General features: G+C 38.1%; 1 protein-coding gene across 1 annotated transcript in view; it reads left to right on the forward strand.

The window, feature by feature from the left end:
• Nucleotides 1–26,591, forward strand: part of ALS2 (alsin Rho guanine nucleotide exchange factor ALS2) — a 74,314-nt gene that overhangs the window by 39,908 nt on the left and 7,815 nt on the right. The window contains 11 exon segments of the mRNA XM_042458273.1: nucleotides 421–585; nucleotides 2,691–2,802; nucleotides 3,676–3,753; nucleotides 3,874–4,007; nucleotides 15,965–16,132; nucleotides 19,749–19,866; nucleotides 22,465–22,622; nucleotides 22,875–22,997; nucleotides 23,803–23,979; nucleotides 24,469–24,514; nucleotides 25,979–26,040. Coding sequence (XP_042314207.1) covers nucleotides 421–585; nucleotides 2,691–2,802; nucleotides 3,676–3,753; nucleotides 3,874–4,007; nucleotides 15,965–16,132; nucleotides 19,749–19,866; nucleotides 22,465–22,622; nucleotides 22,875–22,997; nucleotides 23,803–23,979; nucleotides 24,469–24,514; nucleotides 25,979–26,040 — 1,341 coding nt within the window.

The raw sequence follows: 26,591 nt of genomic DNA on the forward strand, positions 1-26,591 counted from the left end.
ATAATAATAATAATAATAATAATAATAATAATAATAATAATAATAATAAGTCTGCAACAACTTGAATGATTGAAGATTGTTTTACACACAGTGCACTTCTATATAGGAAACAGCATGAAACCCATGTGCAGATCATTGTATGTAACAGTCACTCACATGGATATTTTGGTAATAATTGGATATAGCCAATTTTGATCATTTGACAATCATTGGATAATTTATATCCAGTCACATCTTTTTCATTGGAAGAAGGGGCAAGGCCTTATTTGGAATGCAACTGCATGTCTCTTTATTTGTGTTCCAAAACTTTCTATTGCAATAGTTTGCAAGAATTGAAGCAAGAATTTACAGAGACAATTTACTGTGTTTCCTTGAAAATCTTCAGGTTCTGTATGTAAAAAAACATGTTATTTATTTCAGCTATGCCACTGGAGAAGTATATGAAGGGAGCTTTCAGGATAACATGCGTCATGGCCATGGTCTCCTGCGCAGTGGCAAACTGACTTCTACCTCTCCCAGTATGTTCATTGGCCAGTGGATGATGGATAAGAAGACTGGATATGGAGTATTTGATGATATCACAAGGTAAATAAACCCTGAGCATTCCAATCAAGTATGCTAACCAGTGTAGTAGCTGGGAAAGAATTACTGAAACAGTTTTATTTAGACACTAAAAGTTTGGCTGAGTCATTAAGGAAGAAGAGGACTCAAAATAGCTTCTGGTTAAGTCATTTTGTAAAAGAAGGTCCTTCTTTGTGGTCTCTGTGAATACACACAAATGGGTTATTCTGCGCCTGCACAGAGTATATTCGGAACTTTCTAGAGCTATTAGAAGCATTTTGGCGGGAGCCCCGCCCAGTCCCCAGCTGCCTTATTGGCTGTCTTCCCACCTAAACCCTCGGTTCCGTTTATTCGTCCCAGCAGCAGCATCTAAGAGAAACTCTTCAGAGTTTCATTTTCCTGTCAGACTTTAAATTCTCCATTTGAAAGGATCAATCTGCATTTTGGTGGTAATTTCTTACTTCTTCAATCATGTTTTAAGAGGAGTGCTGCAAGTTCTGAGAAAATTGCGTACTTAAACACAAATTTATCTTCAGAGGCAAAGTTATTTCAGTGGCCACTCACCTCGCTATCACTCTTGGCAAAAGCCCCTTGTACTTCCAAGGAGAATATTTAAACGGTCGCTTGCTTCACTGGCATACTTGGCAAAGACCCCTCGTATTTCTGACGAGAAGTTGTGAAATGGCCACTCGCCTCACCCTCATGCTTGGCTAAAGGCCCTCTTGCTTTGGAGGAGAATTTATTCTCACACTTGTCTAAAGCCCATCATACTTCTGAGGAGAAGTTATTATATGGTCGTTGGCCTTTATTTCGCATTTGGCTAAGTGCCTTCATACTCCTGGAGAGGAGTTATGTGAACGGCTGCTCACCTTGCTGTCATGCTTGACTAAGGCCCATCGTACTTCTAAAGCAAAGTTATTAAATGGCCACTCGCCTGGATGTAGCGCTTGGCTAGGACCCATCGTACTTCTAAAGCAAAGTTATTAAATGGCCACTCGCCTTGCTGTAGCGTTTGGCTAAGGCCCATCGTACTTAGGATCTCTATTAAATGAGCTCAGCTTGTTTGAGGCTTTTGGGCATTTAGGAAATGATCTCCTGGGAGTGATCATTGGCTTCTTGTTCCCTGCCCTACCTAAGGCAGTTGGGGAGTGAGTGGGGCTATTTCCAAAACACTTCTAATAACTCTAGAAAGTTCTAAATATGCTCTGTGCAGGCGCAAAATAACCCATTTGGATGAATACACAGATGACCACTCGAATAACTACAGTTACATGTAAGTAATCTGTCCATATTTATTCTCCACCTGACTGAAATTAAATTACTGTGATGTGAAATGTAATACAGTGTTATCTGGCCCTGAAAACTTTATGTTCTGTATAATATATATCAAACAATCACCAGTCTTGATTAAAAGGTAATTGGCAACCTGCTAAAGAATTTGAAATATGATAATAATAGTGAGTTTTTCAGCTGACAATAACTCATTAGTCAATGCATAAAGTTTTAGGGGGATGGAAGAGGTTGAATCAGGTAGCTTTACATTGAATACAGTTTAACCAATTCATGAATATGATAGCTCCGATGAACACTGGCTGTCATCACCTGCCTTATAACAGATTTTTGATGGACCACTAGTAATTGCTGAAAACACTTCTCAGGTCCAAAACACATTGCAGTTTGGGACTGCTTTAATTGCCCTGGCTTAATGCTAGAGAATTCTGGGGATTGTAGTTTTGCCAAACATTTATCCTTCTCTGTCAGAGAGCTCTGGTGCCACAATAAACTACAATTCACAGTATTCCCTAGCACCGAGCCAAGACAGTTAAAGCAGTCTCAAACTGGATTATTTCTCTAATGTGTTTTCACCCTCAGTTACTTGACTGATGAGGCAGGATATCTGTTGCTTAAACCCCAGGCATGAGCAAACTGCAGTCCTCCCCATTTTATGGAACTGCAGCATTCCTCACTATTGGCTGTGCTAGGTAGTAGTGATTGGAGTTGCAGTTCACACAACATCTGGAAGGCTGCATTTTGCCCCACCTTTGGCTTAAATCTTAGTGCCACTGAAGAGGAAACAATGGTTTATTGTTTAGATCGCTTCTGACAATAGCATCTTCCTGTCTCTTTAGGGGAGAAAAATACATGGGAATGTGGCAAGATGACCTTTGCCAAGGCAATGGCGTTGTAGTTACCCAGTTTGGACTGTATTATGAAGGAGCCTTTAACAACAATAAAATGATGGTAAGTTGCTTGCAAGCTGGTGTTTTACGACTTGAGGGAGGGTCATCCTAGCAGTCCTTGAATTTATTCTGCTGTTGGAATAGCAATAGTATTGAAGTATAAATGCACTTATTTCTTGAAGTAGTGTTATACTGGTTTGGATCCAGACATCCCATGAGAAGAGGGAAAGGAAGGCATCACCCTTGCCTCTTCAGGATCTACTCTAGAGGGTTGGGAGTATTGCCTGGAACAGCATGGAAGGTGGTCTGGGGGAATGTCTACTGGGGAAAGTATGTGAAAATAGCCCTGTCCTTCTTACAGCAGGAGCTTTTGTTGAATCTCTTCCCCTTTCACAAATGCAGATATTTACTTGTGTAGATGTCTTAGATGTAAACCAATCTGAAATGTAAAAAGAAACAAAATTCCAATAAGAAGGTCTTATTTGACATTCTGTGGCGCGTTACAGACTGCCGGATTGTGGCGGTCTGCTGCCACCACCGGTTGCTGCATTCGGGAATCGCAGCAGCCAAACAGCGTGGTTCCCAGAGGCAGCAAAGAAGGAGCGCAAAAATCGCACTCCTTCTTGCAGCCCGGAAGAGATGCTGCGAGGCGCTAGTCACACACTCGCGGCGTCACTTCTGCCGCGCGATGTGCGGATGCAGAGCATCCGTTACATCAAGATGGCGGCAGCCATGTGGAATGGCCGCTGCCATTTGTTACGGACTCAGTCCGTGCTAGGGTTAGGGGCGTCTGGAAAAGACGCCCCTTTCTAACCTTAGCACGGGCTGAGTCCGTCCTAGGGTGCCCGTTTGTAACGGGCCTAAATGTCTTCAGTGCTCACATGATAATTACTACAAAAGTGCTTTGTAATGATTGTAATACTGCTTTCTGTAGGGGTCTGGTGTCTTGCTTTCTGAAGATGATACAGTATATGAGGGAGAGTTTTCAGATAACTGGACCCTTAATGGGAAGGTTGGTAACTCATATTTTATGGATTCATGCTTGTGTAAGGAAGAACCATAATGAGGGAGTTAATGAGAGTTTTTGTTTTGTTTTTAAAACACAATTTTTCTTTTCCTGCCTTCTACTAAGGGAACACTGACTTTGCCAAATGGAGACACTATTGAAGGTACTTTCAGTGGTGAGTGGGGATCCGGAATAAAGATCACTGGGACATACTTCAAACCCACTTTATATGATCATGAGAAGGATCGACCCAAAAGACTGTGAGTGGATCAAAGTTAGCTGCTGTTCAGGCTAATGTACTGTTGTATGTACATCTCTGTGGCACGTGAATTCTAGCACTGATATGGATGTAAAGTGGTTCGCAGATCACATCCTGGCTTCCTTTATTTGCTTAGTTCTTTTTTGCTTACCTCAAGCTGTTCTGTCTGAGTAAGCAGCAGAACTGGCATGGCATCATTACTAGCACTAATAAAGTCCTGCTAATCAAGGCTTTCAAAATGACACTGGTGTTTCTATTCTGTGGTTCTTGGAAAGTAAGAGATGGGAGGGATATCATCCTTCTTATATTAGAAAAGATGAGAAATTGAAAATGACATAAAAAGAGGGCATGTGACTGGAGTGGTAGCTGGCCTGTGCAGAGAAAACGAAGCAGTTGTCTTCTGGGGCTGTGGCCAATCACAGATCTTTCTAAGCACAGTCACAGCTACTTTTAAGAAGCGGATTGTTAGCAGACCTTCTCTCCGCATACACTATGTCATTTTCTGTTCTGTTGCCCCTTAGTTTTCATTGCTTTTATTTTATTTCATTTTTACTATTTAAACTCTTTGAAATCAGAAGAATGCTATAAGATTTGATGCCCTTCAAACATAACTATAAAATTAGATACTGTTACCTATTTGCACATAATACAGTCCACTTGTTACATTGTCTTTGTAATGTACAGTAAACTTGAGTACGCCTTTGTCGCTTTGCCAAGTTGCTTGTAATTTGTAACTTCCATGTTCTGATAAGTCACTAGGACTTACAGAATGAGAGTATTTGCAGTCTGCCTATTAGATAGCTGGAAACGAAGTGGCACAGCACATCTAATTCATAAGGAATCGTTTCAGGCATTTTCAGAAATCATCAAAGAAATGCTTTTGGGGATAGGTAACCTGGACTCATACATAGTGCATGACTTGTCACTTGTAAGGAGTATGGGTGCAGCTGTCAGTTTAAGTCATAGCCATGGTTATTTTGGTCTTGTTAAGCAAAATATGTGTGTCCTTTATTTCTTCCACCCTGTTTTTTCTGTGGTCTCAAAAACATTTGCTATTAATTAATTTTGACATCACTGATGCCCAAATTTGAATGTGAAGCAGGCTTCCCTGCTGAACTGAACATAAATTTGTAGGAACTGGGTTTTTTTAACCACACCAGGAGGTCTATGAATAAATGTATGAAGGTGCCTCTGAAGCAAGAATTGTCCTTTTTTAAAACCTTGAGTTCATAACTTATTGGTGTATGATGTTTCTTTTTAAAAAAATATAAGGGATAGGTGAACAGTACTATCTAGAGCAACACAGAGAGAAACAAACTCTAGCTCTGTTTTCAATAAAATTTTTGAAGAAGTTTCAAAATAAGAAGAGATGATATCATTGATAATCATTGTTTTTAAAATACTTTCAGTTTTGATCCTCATGATCAGCTTTGAACTAAGAAACATATAATTATTCTTTTATTGATGAGAGAAGCAACAATCCTGTTGCTTTTTCAAGTATTTAGTCTCTGTTGGTATTAGAGTAAATGAAAAGAAGCTGGATGCAAGCAAGAGGAAAATAAGGGAGACAGAGAGGACTTATAGGAATAAACCCTTCTAGAACATGGCCACATAGCCTGAAAACCCAACAAAAAACTATATAGAGGACTTACATTTGACTAATCAGTTAAATGCTTTTGACAGGTTCATGACCCAAGCACTACTTTTACAAAAGCTGATGAGGGCAGGGGCAACAAATGTTTACTAGTTCTTACCTGTGATTTGATAATTGCAGTAGTTACTAGTGTAGATGACCCAAGATCACAGGCTGGCAAGGCATTTCATATGAGACACCTCTAAAAAGTAGTTGTAAGCTTACTTGAGACAAAATAGCATGCCTCCAGTAAACATGATTTGGGATGATTGTATAGGCAAGACTTTGAGAAAGCTGTGGACCTCCAGATAATTGTTGGATTGCAATTCCCATCATATTTCATCATTGCCTATTTCTAGCTGGGGCTGAAAGGTGTTAAAGTCCAACAATTTCTGGAAGACCATAAATTTCCCAGTACTGTTGCAAAACCTATTTCTGGTACAACTACACTGGGTGCCTGCTAGTTTTCAGATACAATTCAAAGTGCTGAAAGCCCAAACAGCCTATGTCATACACATGCTTTGGGACACTTGTTCTATGAGCTTGCCCATCTGTTTATCTACTCAAATGAAGGCCCTTCTCTGCATATCATCTGTTTGGTTATAACATCTATCAGAATACAAAATAGTAGATTGCCCAATGTGACCAGGCATTTGGAAAGGCGGTATAGCTATACCATGATAGGATTCTATTAGATTTTAAGAAATTATTATAATTGTTCTATGATAATTTGTAGTTCTTCTTCAGGGTCTCTCTGACTCACACATATGAATTGTTCTGTGTCTCTTTTGGAAACATCTAAAGCTAAGCTGAGAATTGTTGATGGAATTTCCATCATCTTGATCCCGTGAACACTCATGACACTCCTGCCATTTCCCTCAGGGGCTTTCTACATTGCCATTTGGGACGTCCTCCGGACGTCCCATTTTAAAAAAGGGGCGTCTCTTTTAGACGCCCCATGGCCTCGTACGGACTCCGTCCGTACAAGATGGCGCCGGCCCTTCTACATGGCCGGCGCCATCTTTACGCATCGGACGCACAGCGTCCAGACGCGTCGCGCCGCTGCTGACGTAGCGAGTGCGCCCCTGGCGCCTCGCTACATCGCAAACGCGACGCAAAAAGAAGCTCCATTTTGGAGCTTCTTTTTTCGGTCCGCGCGGGAGTCGGGCCGTTTGAAGGCTCCGGCTCCCCCGCGGACCTTCTGGCGGCGGCGCCAGACCGCTGCAAAGCGGCGGTCTGTACCCCGCCATAGTTTCTTTTTGAGTGCTGTTTCAGTAGTACATTGGGACTTTATCTGTCTGACAGCTGTTTTTATGATAGCTAAGCTTCTTCAACCATCTTCAGGCTTTCTCAATTTTGTCTTAATTCATGTTCATTTTCTTATCTTATTCTTCTCCATCATTTAGTTTTTACATTTTACCTGTGGGCTCTTGAGCTCATAGCAACAAAGATGCCTGTAATGTCATGTAATTCTTTTTCAGGGATCTAGAAATGGTGGTAGTGAAATCCCACAGTCTGGTGGACACTTCAAATGTTTGATTGGTTTAGGTATGGAGTATATAGTTTAGAAGTGTAGGCATTGTCAAAACATTATGAAACAAGTCTACTGCCTGAAAGCTCTAGTATGGAGACCTCTTTACAGGTAGAGTATTCACTGGGAATTGGTATTTGGCTTTCTTCAATACCTGAACAACTCCACCCTTCAAAACCAACTTCAGCACTCAGTCTATTGATACCAATTATTTCCATCCTAGTCTTGGTACCATCAGCTTTGGAATGGTTGTAAGGTCCAATCCCAATAATTTCATTGCAGCAGGAAACAGGAATCAAGGGCTTTCTCTCTCAAACCTGAACAGTTGGTACAAGTCCTCTTTTAGCATGGTGAGTAACCTATAGATGCACTTGTGATTCATAGGAGCAGACACTCACCAAGCCAGAACAGTCTTTTTACACCAGTACTGAAGGAAAATGAGACGTCATTCACAAAAACACACCAGCCAAAAGAGTTGGCTTTTCTTCCTTCTCTACATCCTTCAGGAAACATCTGTCCAGTCCTTAACTAGATCTCAGCATTCCTCTTTTCAGAGATCATCTAGACACCTTTGCCAATCTTTATCTTCCTCCAAGAGGCCTTCACAACAAAGGAAGTACAAGCCAGCCCTTACAAGAAGAAACCATTGGAATCCTCCAGACAGTTTGACTAAAATTGTTGTTGTATTCCTTCAAATTGTTTCTGACTTATGATGACACTAAGGTGAACCTATCATGGATTTTCCTTAACAAGATTTGTTCAGGGTGAGGATTTGCCACTGCCATCCTCTGAGGCTTAGAACATGTGACTTGCCCAACATCACCCAGTGGGTTTCCATGGCTGAGCTGGGAATGGAACAACAACAAAAGGATTCTGTGGTTTCATCCCACTGTCCAAATGGATCACTGCTGTTGTTGTTATTAACTGCCCTCAAGTCGACCCCGAGTCATGGCGATCCTATAGATAAGACATCTCCAATATCTTCCACAGCTCTGCTTAGGTCCTGCAGGCTCAGACTCGTAACTTTCCTGATTGAGTCTATCCATCTGGGATGCAGTCTTCCTTTCTTCCTATTACCCTCTACCATTCCTAGCATTGTTGTCTCTTCTAATGAGTTGTGCCTTCTCATGATGTGGCCAAAGTACAACAGCCTCAATTTTTTTTTTAAAATAATTTTATTGATATTGTATATATATTAATATAATAATACATAAACATTATGTGAATGTCATATCCTGTACATTTTTTTCTCCCTTATGAGGCTTGAATTATTTTTTAGTTCTTATAAAATATAGTTACACATAAACATAATTACAAATGCAAATCCGTATACCAACTTATGTCATTGTTTTACCTGTAATAAACCTATTTTGGCCTTAAGTCAACAGGTCTCTCTTGATTCCCGAGTTTTCTTCCCAATATATTAACAATGGAAGCCAATCCTCTATTAATCTATCTTTTGATTTATTATTAATCATACAAGTCAGTCTATCCATTTCTTTTAAATCTTGTATTTTGTTCATCCATTCTTCAATTGTTGGTGCGTCCTTGCTTTTCCATTTTTTTGGCTATTACTATTCTTGCTGCTGTTATAAGATATAATAGCAGTCTCCAATATTTCCTTTCTTCCTCGTTTTTTTTCAGAATTGATACCATATTTAATAAGTACAATTCTGGTTGCATGTCATAATGTATTTTTAGTATTTTTAGAATGTTTAGGTGTACTTTAGACCAGAATCTTTTAATTTTTTTGCAGTTCCACCACATATGGAAGAGGGAACCACAATTTTTATTACATCTCCAGCATTTTTCTTCCGAGAGCTTGTGTATATGTTTCAGTTTCCTTGGCGTAAGATACCACCTGTTTGCGATTTTCATGAAGTTCTCTTTTAAGTCTTGTGATGCTGTAAACATATTAGTCTGTTTCCATGTTTTCTGCCAATTTTCATAGGACAAGGGGTGTCCTATGTCTTGTGCCCATCTCACCATATTTTCTTTTACAGTTTCAGGTTCTAGCTCCCTATTTAGTAATATTTTGTAAATTTTTGATATCTTCTTTTTATCTTCTTTCCACCAAATTTTATCCAATTCATTATTTTCTATTTGTATTCCTGTATTTTTTAAGTCTTCTTTCAGTTTCCCTTTTATCTGCTCATAAGTAAACCAATTAATATGTTTCCCCTCCTTAGCTAGTTCTTCTCTTTGTTTTAATATTATATCTCCTTTAATCCCTTTTTTTAGTAGGTCTTCATATGTTTGCCCTTTTAAATCTTGATCTTGGAATTGTTTATTAAAGAAGGCTTCTTGTATAGATGTCCATCTTGGGATTTTATTATAAAATATCTTTTTAATTTTTACCCATGTCATCAGTAATGCTTTCCTTATAGGATGTGTATCAAAATTTTTATCTTTTTTTTGATGTTCGTATATTAAATAGGCATGCCAACCATACTTCATTCCGTAGCCTTCTCGGTTTAACAATTCTGTATTATTTAGTTTTATCCATTCTTGTATCCATACTAGGTTACATGCCCATGTATAAAGTTTTAGATCAGGTGTACCATACCCCCCCCCCTCTCTTTAGTGTCTTTCAACACTTCCCATTTGATTCTCGATCTTCCACCTTTCCAAATAAACTGTTTCATATCTTTGGTACACTGTTTTACAAAATCTTCCTTACATAAGATTGGGAGGTTAGATAATAAGAATAGTATCTTCGGCAAATAGGACATCTTTATTAGTGAAATTCTTCCTAATATTGATGGATTGAACTTATTCCAGTTTATTAGTTCTTTTTGTAGTTGTTTCATAGTTTTTTTATAATTATTATCCACAAGATCCAAATTATTATTTGTAAACCATATTCCTAGATATTTGACTTTATTTACTATCTTACATCCAGTTTTTTCTCTCAACAGTTTTTTTCCTTCTTCCCCTATATTTTTGGTTAATATCCAAGTTTTATCTTTGTTTATTTTCATTCCTGCACACTCTTCAAATTCTTTAAGCTCTTTCATTAAATGATCTGTTCCTGAAGCTGGGTCCTCTAGTATTGCCACCATATCATCAGCAAAGGCTAATAATTTCTTTTCTTGACCTTTTACTTTGTTTCCTTTTATGCCTTTATTGTTTCTTATAGCATTTAGTAATACTTCTATCACTAAAATAAATATTAAAGGTGACAGAGGGCATCCCTGTCGTGTTCCTTTACTTATATTAAATTCTTTGGTCTTATTCCCATTAATTATTAATTGTGCCGTTTGATTTTTATATATTTGTTCAATATTATTGATAAATGTCTCTCCCAATTGCATCTTCCTTAAGATTTTGATCATAAATTTCCATTTAATGTTGTCAAAGGCCTTTTCGGCATCAATAAACATTAGTGCTAATTTTTTCTCTTTATTCATTGTATAGTAATATATCACATTAATTAAAGTTCTTATATTATTTCTTAATTGTCTTCCTGGAATAAATCCATTCTGATCTGGTTTTATTATTTTTTCCATGATTCCTTTCAATCTGTTAGCTAAAGCTGTTGCGTAAATTTTATAATCACAGTTCAGCAACGAGATCGACCTATAATTAGTTACCAATGTAGAATCTTTCTCTTCTTTAGGAATTAGAGTAATTACGGCTTTCCCCCAAGATCTCGGTTTTCCTTGTTCCGGAATTAGATTTATTGTTCTACATAGTGGATCTATCAATTCTTCTTTAAAAATTTTATAGAATCTGGCTGTATACCCATCAGGTCCTGGGGCTTTCCCTATCTTCTGAGTTTGTATAGCTTGAATAATTTCTTCCTGACTGAATGGTGTGTTTAATAGTGTCCTTTGTTCTTCTGTGATTATTAATATTTCTTTTTTTTCTAAAAATTTCTCTATTTTTGTGTCGAAATCTGGTTGTTCCCTTTCCTCATTATATAATTGCATATAGAATTCTTTAAATGCTTTTTCAATTATATTATGTTTATTAGACATTTCACCATTATATCTAATTTCCGATATAATCTTTTTTTTCTTTTCCTTTTTAATTTTATTAGCCATCCATCGGCTTATCTTATTTGCATTTTCAAAATGTCTTTGTCTTGTCTTTTTTAACTCTATTGCTAATTCTTCCGTAATACATGTTTGTATTTGTTTTTGTAAAAGTTTAATTTCATTTTGAATTTTTTTATTTTTTGGGTATTGTTTATACTCTTCTTCTTTTTCTTTCAATTTTTTTTTAATTAGTTCTTGCTTTTTTTGCTTAATTCTTTTAATTTCGCTTGCCCTTTTCAGAAACATACCTCTTAATACCGCTTTGCATGTATCCCAGACTATATTCATTGGTACGTCTATAGTACAGTTTTCCTTGAAGAAAATTTTTATTTCTTTTCTAACTTTTGTTAAAAAGACTTCGTCGTTCAATAGCTCGTCTTTTAATTTCCATTCAAATTCTTTCTTCTGTGCTTTGTGTATATATAATTCTATTAAATTGTGATCAGAAAAGATTCTGGGATCAATTTCCATTTTTTCTACGTTAACTGTTAAATCTCTAGATAGCAGAAACATGTCTAATCTAGAGTATGATTTGTGCCTATCGGAGAAGAAGGTAAATCCATTTTTGTTACCATACAATTTTGGCCATATATCTATAAGATCTTGCTCTTCTATCATATCTGTACAGCTCCTTGGGAGTTTCCCTTGATTAGTTTTTATTTTCTTACTCGATTTTCTATCTCTCTGAGGCTTTAATACTCCATTGAAGTCTCCGGTAACAATTATTTTTTTATTATTACGATTATAGTTTCCCAATATTTCATTCAGTGATTGGTAAAAAGTTTCTTTCCTTTCAAGCGGAGCATATATGTTTACTATGATTATTTTTTCTTCACCTATTGTAGCTTCTGTGATTATTATTCTACCTTCCTCATCTTTATACAAAGCTTTAGCCTCATATCTATTATTTATGAAAGTTGCTACACCTCTTTTCTTTTTCTTTATGCTTGAATAAAACACCTTTCCCAATTTTGAATAGTTTAAATATGACACATCTTTATCCTTTATTTTTGTCTCTTGCAAACATATAATATCGAAATTATTTTTTTCTATGTAACGAAAAATTTGCTTTCTTTTCTTTTCTGAATTTAAACCTTTCACACAACAGCCTCAATTTGATCATCTTGGATTCTAGAAAGATTTCAAGCTTGATCTGTTCAAGGACCCATTTATTTGTCTTTTTGATCATCCATCGTATTCTCAGCACTCTTCTCCAGCACCACATCTCAGATGAATTTATTTTCTTCTTATCCGCTTTCTTCACTATCCAGCTCTCACATCCATGCAAGGTGATGAGGAATGTAATGGCTTGTATGATTCTAATTTTAGTGCTCAGTTGTATATCTTTAAGGTCTTCTCTAGTTCTTTCATAGCTGCCCTACACATTCCTAGTCTTCTTATTTCTTGACTGCAGCCTCCATTCTGTTCAGTGTATGTTCAACATTAAGCCTGCCTTTGCATTTTCTTCTTTGACCTTCCTTACTCATTTTTCCAAGTCTGTCATGTTTTCTGCTAGTACAGGGGTCCCTTGGTATTCACCGGAGTTTGGCTCCAGGACTCCCTGTAGATACCAAAATCCCTGGATGCTGAAGTCCCATTATACACAGTTGCATAGTAAAATGATGCCCCTTATGTAAAATGGCACAATCAGGGTTTGTTTTTTAGAATGTATATATTTGGAAAATATTTTGAAACCATTGATGCTTGAATCCATGGATAAAAAAAAAATCTGTGGATATGGAGGGCTGACTGTAATATGGTGCCAGCCACATATCTTAGATTGTTGATATTCCTTCCTCCTGTCTACACTCCTCCTTCTTCTGAGTTTAAACCTACTATTCATATGATATTCTCAGCATACAACTTGAACAAATAGGGTGATAAAATACAGCCTTGCCTGACTCTTTCACCAATTGTGAACTGTTCTGTTTCCTCATATTCTGTTCTGTCAATAGCCTCTTGTCCTAAGTACATATTTCTCATCAGGGCTATGAGATGTAGTTCTGCTTCCATGTCTTTAAGAGCATTCCATAGTTTTTTGTGATCTGTGTAGCCAAATTCTTTGCTATAATGTATATAAAAGCATATGTTGATTCCCCCCCCCCCGAATTCCTTTGTACTCTCATTGGCCATCATATGTTTGCAATGTGGTCCTTAGTGCCTCTTCCCTTCCTGAACTCTGCTTCCATCTCTGAGATTTCTCTCTCCATGTGATTGGGTATCAGGTAGGGTCATCACTGGCATTCATCAGAACTATGAGATGATGAAATCACTACTGCCTGGGATATCCACAGTCATTCTACAAAAATAATGGATGCATTGCTTACTTTAATCAGTGTTTCTCTTCTACAAGAGAGCTGTAGAGCAGCCACTTGGGCACAAATGCTAATGTTCAACTGTCACTACACCATTGATGTCAGAGCTCATAAAGAAACAGATTTCAGAAGGCAGCATTATCATTTTTGCCACAGTGACTCATGCCCATTTCCAGTAATTTAGCTTGCTAGTCACTCATGTTGTGTGAGTCACAGAGACCACTAAGAAAAAACAAGTTACTTACTTGTACCTGTGGTTCTTTGAATGATCATCTGTGAATTCATACAACCCACCTAACCTCCCCATTAGTCAGTCACTGCCCCTCATTCTATTTTATTTCTTCCCCACACTGCAGCAAACTAGAACTGAGAAAAAATGACAAGTGGATCCCAAGCATGTGTGAGGCTGAGGGGTGGGGTGTCATTTTGAAAAGGTCAGTTTATCTTCAGAAGTTTCCAACATGACATGCGCAGGCACAAAACAACTAATAATGTAAGTTCACAGACCACCACTCAAACAACCACAATTACAGATAAGCAACCTGTTCTTTCCCCCAAATGGCAGTATGACAGTTAAAAGAAGAATATAAATATTCTAAATATTTTTACAACTATGAGACATTGGCAGTACTTCTCAGGGTGTATTTTTTTCTGCCATACTGCACAAATTTATATAAGACTTAAAAGAGTTCCATCATTAAGCATATGTGGTTTTAACAAAATATACTAAAAAAAGGGAATAGAACATATGTCAAACAAACTTCTCTTGAGGCAAAATTAATAGTTAGAATAGTACATAATTTTAAAGCTCAGGTTTTAAATTCACTTCAAACCTAGATCCTAAAACAAAATCTTACTTTAGACTAAAATGTATGTTTTGAGGTTTCAGACATAGGTACAGATCCTTCAGATAATCTGAACCTGCTATTTTTATTCTCTGTGAATAAATTTGGTTGCTCCTCATCATTCCTATGTTCATTGTTTCTCTACCCATTCTTTAGAAAATGTAATTAACCAAAAGTATTTTGCTGGTACTCTTGCTATGCCCATTAACAAAAAATATAACAGTAGAAAGTGCTAAGAATTTAGGACCCAATGACTCAGTGCTTTTAAATGCCAATGTCCATACTAAAGAGAAATGAGTTTTTCCTCACAAAAGCTTAAGCACTATAATAATAATAATAATTTGTTTTATTTATATACCGCTATTCCAAAGATCATAGTGGTGAACAGCAAGTAAGCTAATTTGCCCCCAACAGCCTGGGTACTCATTTTAGCAACCTCGGAAGGATGCAAGCCTGAGTCGAGCTTGGGCCCTTTTTCTGGTCTTGAACTCGCAACCTTGTGGTTTTGAGTGAATGGCTGCAGTACAGGCATTTAACCACTGCGCCACCAGGGCTCCTTATACAGTATTCTTGGCTTCTTTTATTGTTTCCTTAGTAAGTTAGACTGCTGCCAATATATTTGCAATATTCTTTCCAACCCTAGTACCCACTTTCATAACAGTAATGCTGCTTATAATTAGGACAAAAATAGGTAGTGATCCTCTGCTTGCTGAAATCAAATGCATGTTTAGGGAAACACGTTTAAGGAAATTGCTCTACTTTATAGCACATTAAGTCTAATTTATTGCTAGCTGGGCATCCATCATTAACAAGTAGGTCACTAATTAGTTCACTGGCAAGACAAACACAGTGGACTAGCCTTAAATAGCCTATTCCTCCGGTGTCTTAGTTTCTCTACAGCCACTCTGCCCCATAGCCTTTTTTTCCTCTTGCCATCTCTTATATCAATGGAGTTAAACTGGTGGAGTTCCCTAACAGGTTACCAGTCTAAACTCACACAATTCAGCATCCTGAACATTCTCATCTTTTACAATTTAAGAATGCATGTTTCTGCCTCCAAAAACTGTGATGTTAATCTTGAGGGGATGCGACAGTGTCTATTGCAGCCGTGAAATCAGGGAGAAGAGATGGGAACTAAGCTTGAAGTTGGGGAGGGGGAACCAATGCTGTTTCTAGGCCACATTTAATGGAAAAAGCCCTCCCACACCAATTTATTTAATAACATTACATACAAGAATAACACAGCAAAAATTAATATTCTCAGTTAAATCAAAGACACAATTATAACCGATTTTAGTGTCTGGTGTAGAACATCAGTGACCTACAGAGTGCCCTTTACTATACAGTCAAAAATAAGCAGTTTCACCCTGGCTGGATAAATTAGTTCATGAGTGAAGAATTTGGGTAGCCTTTGTCCATGAGTTCACTGAGGGTCAAGGAACTTGTTTTTCAGAGAGAGCTATTTCAATATGCTATTTCTATCCTGCTCTCAGGATGTTTTAGAAGTGAATACATTTGGGAAAAATTGTGCACCTCCATCTTATCTTCAAATGTTCTGGGCAATAATTGAAATGATTGCTGTTAATATTGCCAGGCGGAAGCTTGGAAACCTTGCTGTTCCTGCTGATGAGAAGTGGAAGGCAGTGTTTGATGAATGCTGGCATCAGTTAGGCTGTGAACAAGCAGGCCAAGGGGATAGGTGGAAAGCCTGGGATAACATTGCTGTTGCCCTGACAACAAATCGACGTCAACACAAAGACAGGTCAGTGGTTTTGAATGATGTATTTCCAGCAACAGCATAATATTATCTAATACAGAGTTCAGCAATTGTTTAAATCCATGTTCAGATATAAATACATTTTGTTTCCTGAAGTTTATTATGGATATATTCTAGAACATATGCTGATTGCATACATGCTTAGATATATAAAAACCCAGATGTATAGAATTTTACCCAGTGTTTTTCAAGTTGATGTTGGTGGTTTAGCTTATGATATGAATGAAACTAGAGGTTAAGTGGGAGAACCATCATCCTTAAAAATTGTTCCACCCCAGGTACCATACAAATTGACTAAACCTATCATTTTGTAGCAGCTGCTGCTAAAGTTTACCAGCTGGTTTGGAACTTGCATGAAAATGTTTGGAATGGCAACTGAAGTGTAAATGTAAAGTTCGATCAACACCAATTCACATTATTATTATTATTATTATTATTATTATTTGAATCTCAACAAATACATAACATGAATACAGACATAAAAATACCATATATAAAGAACACATTGTAATAATATAAGAATATAATTTTTTTTCATTGAGGGGTGGTCAACACCAATTCATAAATGTACTTTCTAGAACAATAAAAAACAATAACAGTGGTCTGAATATATGTCTGTGAGATTCCCAGTGTAGTTGATGCATTGCATCCAGAACCTTGCCACAATTTTCATTTTGGTGCCACAAGTTAGATGAGCCTGCAATTAAGCATGTGCATTTGGTATAACATAACAGAAAGCAAAACATTTTCAGTTATCACACACACACACACACACACACACACACACACACATATCAAACACTAGGAAATCAACCGGGCATTGACTGGTTTGGTATTGATAGTTTTGTGTACAGTACAATGAAACAAATATTTTAATGGTTTGCCAGTCTGTAAGATTTATTTAACAGCAGTTTCTGTGTACAGTCAGATTTTCATATCCATGGCAGATCCGTTCCAAACCCACCCACCCCCACGAATATGAAAAAATGTGGGACCTCAAGTCCCATTGTCCTTAGTGGCAGTGCAGCTACATGCTTGCACTACCATTGGGGACAATGGTCTTGCCATCCACGGATGCTTCAATCTGTGGGTAGCGAGGCCCCATTAACAGTGAACCACAAATATTAGGTTTCCAAAACATAGAAGTTTTCTAGTTAGTCACAAACTTGCACAGAAATGTTTGGCATGTCATTCTAGACATAAATATCAAATCTAGTCTAAATTGGCTCATAAATGTGCCTGCTACAACAAAAAAATAGAGAAATTTAAAGTATTTGTTCAGGAGGTACCCACAGTGGTTGGTAGATTGGGTCCAAAACCTTACTGTGGTCTTCAATTTGGTCCCAATGGGTGACTTACCAAGTTTGATGCATCTGTGAGCAAGCATGTGTGGATTTGTGTAGCATAACAAATAGACAGAAAAACTCTAAATTACAATTCAGATACATATCTATGGCTTCTTGACTCTTTCTGAAGCTTCTCCAAGTCCTAACATCATGCAATGGCAGCCTCATGGCAGCTAAGCTGTGGGGTGCAATATGATTTTATCTTTTCCCCCATGCTGCTCAATATTGATATGAAGATGCTGGTGAGAGGAAGGTCGAAAGGGAGTTTGGAGGGTGTCATCAGTTTGCTGATGACACTAAGCTCTGATTCTCCTTGTCATCAAAGTCAGCTGGGGCTGAATTCCGATAAAACAAAGGCTCTGTGGATTGGTGGCTCTCGCATTTGGAAATTGGGTAAACAGCCTGTCCTGATGGGGTTGCACTCCCCTAAAGGAGCAGATGCTTAGCTTGAGAGTATTCTATCCCTGTTACTGGAGGCCCACATGGTTCTGTGGCTCAGAGTGCTTGGTGTTAGCTTCTACTGAGGCTCCAGGTACAACCTTTTCTGGACAGAGATAACCTATCTACAATTGTCCATGCACTGTTAACCTCCCAATTAGACTACTGTAATAGACTCTACATGGGGCTGTCCTTGAAGATGATTCAGAAGCTGCAGCTAGTACAAAATGCAGCAGCTCAACCACTGACTGGAATACCATAGAGAACGTACAGTGCACCTGCATCATACGTGGGCGCATTATAAGCTGCTTTCAGTATATGCTGAAAGCAGTGCTGGAAGAAGCGGCGACATGTGCCAGAAGAAACAATGATGCGCGCACCCATGGCACACACGTGCTGCCACCACACCACACCACCGCGAGCATGAGCCCCATTACTTGTAATGGAGCTCAAGCATATTTTACATGGGGGGGGGAGGGCAGAACGGATCCCCTGCATAAAATAAGAGTGCACTGTACTATATGCAAATCTTAAAAGAATTGCAGTGGTTGCCAATATGTTTCTGGTCTGAATTCAAGGTACTTGTTTAATATGCTTTTAGCTTGTTTCAATTATTTTATTGTTTTTAAGCTATTTGGCCTTTTAGTGTTATTTGTAAGCTACCCTGAAATATTTTGATAATTTGAGTGGGGTATAAATATTTTAATGATGATGATGATCTATTAGGTAATGATTGAAACAAATACTGTATGTAACTAAGAAAGTTTATAATAAATATGTTTACTTGCTGCTCAGAATTATGTCTTTATTGGAGAAGTTAGAATAAAAATCTCTGAGTGGTACAGGATAAATAGATACAAAGCAGTGATCTAGGTGAGATGTTATAATCACTAGCAGTTTACAGCAAAATATCTACAAATAAATTATACTTTAGCAGGAGATGAAGAAGAGTAATTTTATGGAGTGGCATGCAGAAAATAAGGGAAAACTTTTATATGAGTGGCTACATGATGGTTACACAGATGTTAAGAGCTGACATAGTAGAAGCACTTTAATTCTGTAATGCTGAAATTTTAGAAACATTCAATAGATTAAGAAAGGAAAGCATATGAATCTTGAAAGTAGAATGGCCACGGTAAAACTGCAAGGTTCAGTGATAAAGCAAAAATATTTTAGAGCAATAGTTAAATTTTGCTAATACCTTCTGTGGTGTGTTCCATGCTCTCTAGTTTTAAAGATGTATATTTTTAAAACATTATCTTCCATATGGATTGGATTAAGCCAGTGTTTCTCAATTATTTTCTGTCATGCCCCCCCTAGGAAGAAGAAAACATTTCACGCCCCCCGTGCGACTGTAAATAGTATCATTTGTCTATAAAATTGTTATAAGTACACCTCTGCATAACAGAGCCTCGCGCCCCCCCTTTATGAAGCCTCGCGCGCCCCCTGGGGGGCCCGCCCCACTATTTGAGAAAGGCTGCATTAAGCAGTGCTTTTCCCATTCACAATAGGAATGTAGATCCAAAAAAGGTTCTTGCTTGTGATGGGGAGCCTTCCAATTCCATTTTCTCTATTCTTCTCAATACAGAATTCCCAAAATTCTTCCCAATTGCCATCTTCCCAAAACTCAGTAATTTCTGTTGATCCAACCTGCTTCTGTAAACAGAAGGATTTTTTGGTTATGGAATGGCACCAGAAGATTCAGCACAATGTTCTTTAGGTTTTCATTTTATTTAGCTTTTTGCAGATCATATTGGTAGATAGTTGGCCATATGTATTTCCCTTATATGACATAACTATTCCTTCTGTTGTTGCAGTCCAGAGCTGTTGAGCAGATCACATACTCAAACCCTGGAGAGCTTGGAGTTCATTCCACAGCACGTTGGTGCCTTCACACTGGAAAAATATGACAGCATTAAGAAATATCTCATAAAGGTAGCCTGACTACCGCTTGATATGTTTTTCTATTTCTGGCCCAGGAGTTAACCAATTTTCATTCACTGGTTTCTGCTATTCACTGATCCAGTCACTAGCAAAGCAAAATAAGTGATTGCTTTGTTTCATTACTGTGAAAAACAATTTTGTGAGTATCTTGCTTTGAATCACAGCTATGAAATTCATTGTCAAAAACAGTGACTGCAGTGTGGGGAATTAATTCTTCATGCTGGGCCTGACTCCTCCCTACTGCATCACAGGCAGGGCTTTTAATCTACCAGTCATCCTTACCATCCTAAGAGGGAGAGCCAGTCTCACCTTCCCAGTTCCATCCTGCCTCAGCTCGAATGTGGACAGGGCTTTTCAGGCTCTAGCAATTTTGGCTGTGGAGATTGATTTCTGAGAAGAATTTCTCCAGTTTGTGGATCAGGAGGCCTTGATAAGTATGGTGCTATGCCATCAAAACAGGGATGGTCAGTTTCAGCGTAGCAGATATGGATCACAATCCCTAGCTCTTCTCTGATGAGCAGTCAATGGTTGATTGCTTGATGGGGAAGCACATTTGGGGCACGCAGAAGGAACAGATCGATGTACCCTTCCTGGGAGACATGATCCAGTTCCTGTTCATCCCATGGTGTTGGCTGGAGAACATGATCTGCTGGTTTGCATTGAGGATTTGACCATGTTAGATAACTGTCAAGTCTGATTCTGGCCACATGAATATTTTGGTTGGACTATCCCCCTCCTCGCCTAACCCTGGCTATTGATGGTTAAAAGCTCCCTGTGAGTTAGATAATTGTTTTTTCCTCATAGCCAGGTAAGCTGTGGGACTTGGGCTGTTGGGCAATGAGGGGAAGTGGTAGTGAATCTGTTATCTGCCCAAGATGGTGGTTGTGTTGAGTGCCATAAGAAAAAGTGCAGAAAAAAGATGCAAGCTCAGTAAATGAAGAGCTTCTCTGATACTTGCAGGCCCTCTAGTGACCAGAAGCATGAAAAACGGGCTAGAAAAGAACTAAGGATCTTCATAAATCGGACTGTATGTTTGTCTCTTTTCAAGAGTCTACTAAGGGCCACTGGGTGTCTTCTTCAACCTTGCCTCATTTGTTGTGGTAGCACATTGAGTTGGCTTATGTGCACACTTCCAAGCTAGTTTCAGAAGGGATTCGGGCACACTCCATTCGTTGTTCTGCCACTTCCACAGCATTGACATCTTTGCTGCAGATTTGCAAGGCAGCCACATGGGCTTCCCCATCTTCTTTTGTCAAACACTACAGGACTGACTAATTTGCTTCAGCAGGTGCTTCTTTGGCAGGCTTGTTCTGAGACAGATTGTGTCTATGTAGTAGGTTGTTCCCCACCCAGGTGGCATGGTGATTGCTTCTATAGGTCCTATCAGAAAGGATTACCTCCCCACACGGTAGGAAAATGGAACATTGGTACTTATCATGAAGGTTTCTTTTCTGCAGTTGTGGGGAGAGAATCCTTCCCACCCTAGTTAGTGGAGTTTTCAGATGCTGGGGGTAGTTTGTTTGTTTGTTTGTTTGTCCTGAGCTTTGTCATAACATCACTGGGAAGGTGGGACTGGCCCTCCCAGTTAGGATGGTACAGATGATTGACAGATCAGATACCTTGCCTGTAAAGTGTAAGGGAGGAGCCAGACCCCGCATGAAGGATTCTCTCCCCACAACTGCAGAAAAGGAGCCTTCATGGTAAGTATAGAGTGATTCAAAACTAATGGTGCAAAAGAAAAACTGTTCTTATTTGCTTTTGCACCATTCTTTTTTAATCACCTTGTACCAATATTCTGTTTTCCTCAACCACCTGTATATGCTTATAGGTTACAAGGCTTTGTTATAAACAGGAAGATCTGTTTTGCATTAGATGAGTAGGCTATATATTTGCTTAACTACTTTATTGGAATTTACATTACTGAAATCAGGCATAGGCAACTGCCATGTGCCCAGGACCACTTTTGAGGTGACCTAAGTGCTCAAGGATTGTAGTTTTTTTGTATTTGTTTTTGATTTTTCCCCCAGTGGAAATATGGCTTAGCAAGCATTTGCGTAAATAAGATTAAACATGTGCTAAAATTAATTAAAATTAATTCTTATATACTATTAAATTCATTCCAAACATTTCCCCTCATTTACCAATAAAGTCTCCCACTTATAGATTATTGCTATTATTAAATGTATACCTTTATATAAATGAATCTTAAAAGCACTTACATTGATTTTAATATGAGAGTGACTATGATTTTGACTGTTGATACTGAATAAAAAGGAACCAAATTGACCATGATATTGCTTGTCCCATTTACTGTCATGCTTTAATTTCATTTTTACAATGGCTGTAGTGCATTTAACAGATTGTTGACAAATATCAATGATATACTCCAAAGTTAATGTATTTAAAAAGTAAACATTCTAGAGGCCACTGGGGAGTCATGAAAAAGGCATGGAAGATGACACAGAGCCTATAGGCTGCCTCTGGATTTCTCCAGATTTATACAACGAACCCTACTTGTGAACCTTGCCATGCAGATTTTGCTTCTTGGTGTAGTTACCTAATTCTTTCTGACATCTCCCTCATGTACAGGCATGTGATACCCCTCTTCATCCTTTGGGGAAACTTGTTGAGACCTTAGTAGCAGTATACCGGATGACATATGTAGGAGTGGGTGCCAATCGGCGGCTGTTGCAGGAAGCAGTCAGGGAAATTAAATCCTACCTCAAACGCATCTTTCAGTTGGTCAGGTAGGGGAAAAAACAAGAAAAGTTTTTAAAATGTATTTATTGTAACCCATCTTCTCTTTGATGAACATTCAAAGCAAAAACATACATTTTAAAATGCATATAGAAATATATTTGCGTGTTTAACATCACTTGAATTGTTTCTAAGTTCACCTATAGAGGTTACTCAAAAATGCCTTGCAAAAACTGGCAAAACTCTTTTAAAGCATAGGCATTTTGGTGATTTGTGACTGTTTACTGTGTTTTGGTTTTAAGATTCCTGTTCCCTGACCTTCCTGAAGAGGGCAGTACAATTCAGTTTTTAGTGGCTGAAACCAAGGGAAGAAGATCATTCTGTAGTGGGAGAAGTGACTCTAGACCTGATTCTCCAGAGCCAGGGTATGTAGATTAAAATCTTTCATGAATGTACGTAAATATAAGTGCAAAGTCTCTGTTATGAGTGGTATGGGGCAGGGGAGGTTTAATTAAAATTTCTTCATTGTGGGGCAAATCTTTTCTGATAGATATTGATATATGCCATTTCTGTATGCTATATATGGAATGAAAAAAACATCTGCCTTCCAAGTTATTTCACATCCTGACTTCCATCCATTTTGGACCTCCATAAATGGAGAGCCATTGCTTTTTTATTCCTACAGAGCTCTTAACTAAGTTCATCTCAGTCTTAGTCTGCATTCCATTGGAACAATTAAGCTTATGCTCCATATATACTTGGTTGGGGGAGCATCACTGTCAGCCCCACTCCACTGTTCATTAGTTCATCAGTCATAGGCTACTGCTATGACATTCCTCATGTCATTCAGCCAGGGAAAGAAGGATTAGCCTTGTTCTGTGTTTCCTCTGGCTGATACTGAGATGATTGCAATGATTTCTGTCATACCTGAGGTCTTAGATGATATGATGCCATGCAATATGCAGAAACATTCAGCTGTTAGTGCAAAGAGCTTGCACTCAAAGATGTCATTACTCTTGGTGGAAAGAGTGGTAGAAAGCAAAAAGGGTTGAAATTCTAATCTTCTCCCTTACCTTGGCCTATTTTAATTTCGTCATTCTCAAAATTTACTGTTAATAGGTAAGAATGGGGTATCTAAATTGTATAACAGACCTTTTGGTAAATTTTCTGTGGGACCCACTTCTTAGATATTTTTATCCAACATGTTGTTCTTAATGTTATCTTTTTAAGTTATGTGGTCACAAGCTCTGGGTTGCTACTTCCGGTATTGCTACCACGACTCTACCCTCCTTTGTTTATGCTGTATGCTTTGGACAACGAACGAGAGGAAGATGTTTACTGGGAATGTGTTTTGCGTCTCAATAAACAACCAGACACAGCACTCTTGAGCTTTTTGGGAGTACAAACGTAAGCATTCTTCAGGATGTTAACACTGGTTTCCCCCCTCTTCTTCCATTCTGCCTTTTTTGTGTCAGAAGTATCCATTGCTAGAAAATGTTGTTGGTATTCAACAGTTAAAATAATGATAAAATAACTGTTGAAGACTTTAACAAATGGATTAATTTTTAACAAATTACCTTCAAGCTCTGCTTATGATTGAGCATCTCCTATGGCTGAAGTCTGGACGAGCCAGTAGTTGTTGGGAACAGTTCTGGAAAGCTGGGAAGGACTTTCAGGCAGCCACTGTGTTGCATCTCTGAAATGCCCCACGTGTCCTTGATTTGTCTAAATCACCAACTATTGCCTGTTTGATTAGTTAGTTGGGTCCCCTTTATAAAACCTGACCCTTTATGAATTACTCTTGTTTTGTGTATTTAAAGACTCCTTTTCCACAATAAAGATAAATAAATAAATAAATAAATCTGTCATTAACTTTATTTGTGGTACTTTTTCTAGGAAATTTTGGCCAACGACTACATCTATCCTTGGGGAAAATAAAAAGGTATATTTCCTTTGCAAGATTTTTACTTGCATGTGTTTGTGTTTCTTTGATGGGTTATTGACCTTTATTAAAGCAAACTAGAGTGTTTCTGTGTCCATTTTAATGCAGCATTCTTTTGGTTAGCATTAAAAACTTTCCCTAATGGTATCAATCATTTTCACAGTGTACAGTTCTTCCGGTGACAGTTAATTCATAGATCAAGGTGATTGCTCCAGGAACATGTAATTTTACAGTTATCTTTTCTATCTTTATTTCATTTCTGTTATTTTCAAATCATTTCCAGATAATTACTTTACGATAATATACAGTATAATCTGCTATATCATTAGTTTGGTTGGAGGCTTTCTGCTATTTCATTTGAGGTGTTCATATTCTGCATATTGATTAAGTGCTGCTTACTTGTACATATTAAAATCCATCATCTTTTCCCCATGCCGTCAGGTATCCATTTAGTATAAAATCACCAAAACTGTCACTAAAGTAGGTGGTATAAGGAGGAGTTTACTGTGTGCTGTAGACACTGAATTTTTAGACCAGGCCAGACCAGTGATGGCAGTTTGTGGTCAGAATGATTGTCAGAGGCTAGAGCAGAAAGGTTGTGCCATATTGTGTTAACCAATCTAATTGCTGCACTGTCCTTGCACTACCACCCTGCTTGCTATTTGGCAACCTTGTCCTGGTAGTATGGTCTTCTCAGTGCATGCTAGATTCAACTGCTTCAAGTGTTCTTCGTCACTCTGGTTTGGTGAGGACTGGTGGGTGTTACAGTATATGGTGTCTGTGGCTTATTACATTGAGCTACACTACAACAGCCATGGTGGAAGAGAGATGTTGTATATGTAGTTCAAGAGTAATCATGCAGCAGGATACTACTAATTGGGAATACAAACATCCATTTATACCACAGATAGGTCATCAGGATAAACAAGGTAAGCTATTGGACAATAGTACTCATGAAAGGGTAAGAATACCCTGGGCATGAGGCCTAACCCAGGCTGTCAGGATCTCCAGTCAGATCTGTAGAAATTTCCTGATAGCATCAGTCTCTCAAAAGGGAAACAGGACAGGACTATACTATTGACTAGCTGCAACTACACACTCCTCCCTCCCCTCCCCCCCGCTCCCCATGCTGTTACCCTACCCTTTGTTAATGGATCTTGGTAACAACATCTGAAACTACTTTATTCAGAATCAAATCGTTGGACCACATAGCGCTGTATTGTTGAACATAAACCTTGCAGAACTGATCAAAACAATTTAAAAATCCAATTTTCTTCCTTTGTGGTAACCTCTCTAAACTGGAATGAATGGGACAATTGTGCAATCATTGTGCTAGATAACAAGCCCTAATCTAGCATCTCTGTTTCTAAAAAAGTGTCTGCTCACAGTAATTTTTCTTTCATATTCAATGCACCCTTAGAGATTATGTTGACAATAACCACTGCTTTTCATTCTTATTGTTAGGTATTGCCAAATACAAAAGATGCCTGTTTTGCTTCTGCAGTGGAATGCTTACAACAGATCAGGTAATCTCAAATTATGACTTTTCATTTTTCTGCTTTTCTAACTCTTTTGTCACCAAACTAAAATAATTCCATTGATCTCTGTGAGATAGGTCTACCTTTGCTTTGTATATGAATACTATAGTATTTGAATTAGGCAATATTAGGGAAGAAGTCTAACTAAACAAAGCAAGACTCATTTTTGGGTAAACACACATATAAATGTACAGTGCATTTATACCACATATAGCATTGAAGCAAACATTCACTGTGCAATAGTTAGATTTGACTTTCTTCTTTGGCCTTCTTTTTTCTTTGTACAGCAAGGTAAAAGATGCAAATTTCTTCCATTTGCTTTTGTTAATTTTATGTCAATATAAATGGATTCATTGTGTACAACATCCTGTCAGGAGCAACTTTCTGTTCTCTTCAGAACACTTTTTTTAAAATCTTGTAAGTCACCTTGAGTTTCAAACTGGGAAAAAGGCAAAATGACTATTATTATTATTATTATTATTGAGGGGATGATGATGATGATGATGATGATGATGATGATGATGATGATGATGATGATG

This window comes from Sceloporus undulatus, chromosome 1 (genome assembly GCF_019175285.1).
Source record: "Sceloporus undulatus isolate JIND9_A2432 ecotype Alabama chromosome 1, SceUnd_v1.1, whole genome shotgun sequence".
NCBI lineage: Eukaryota > Metazoa > Chordata > Lepidosauria > Squamata > Phrynosomatidae > Sceloporus > Sceloporus undulatus.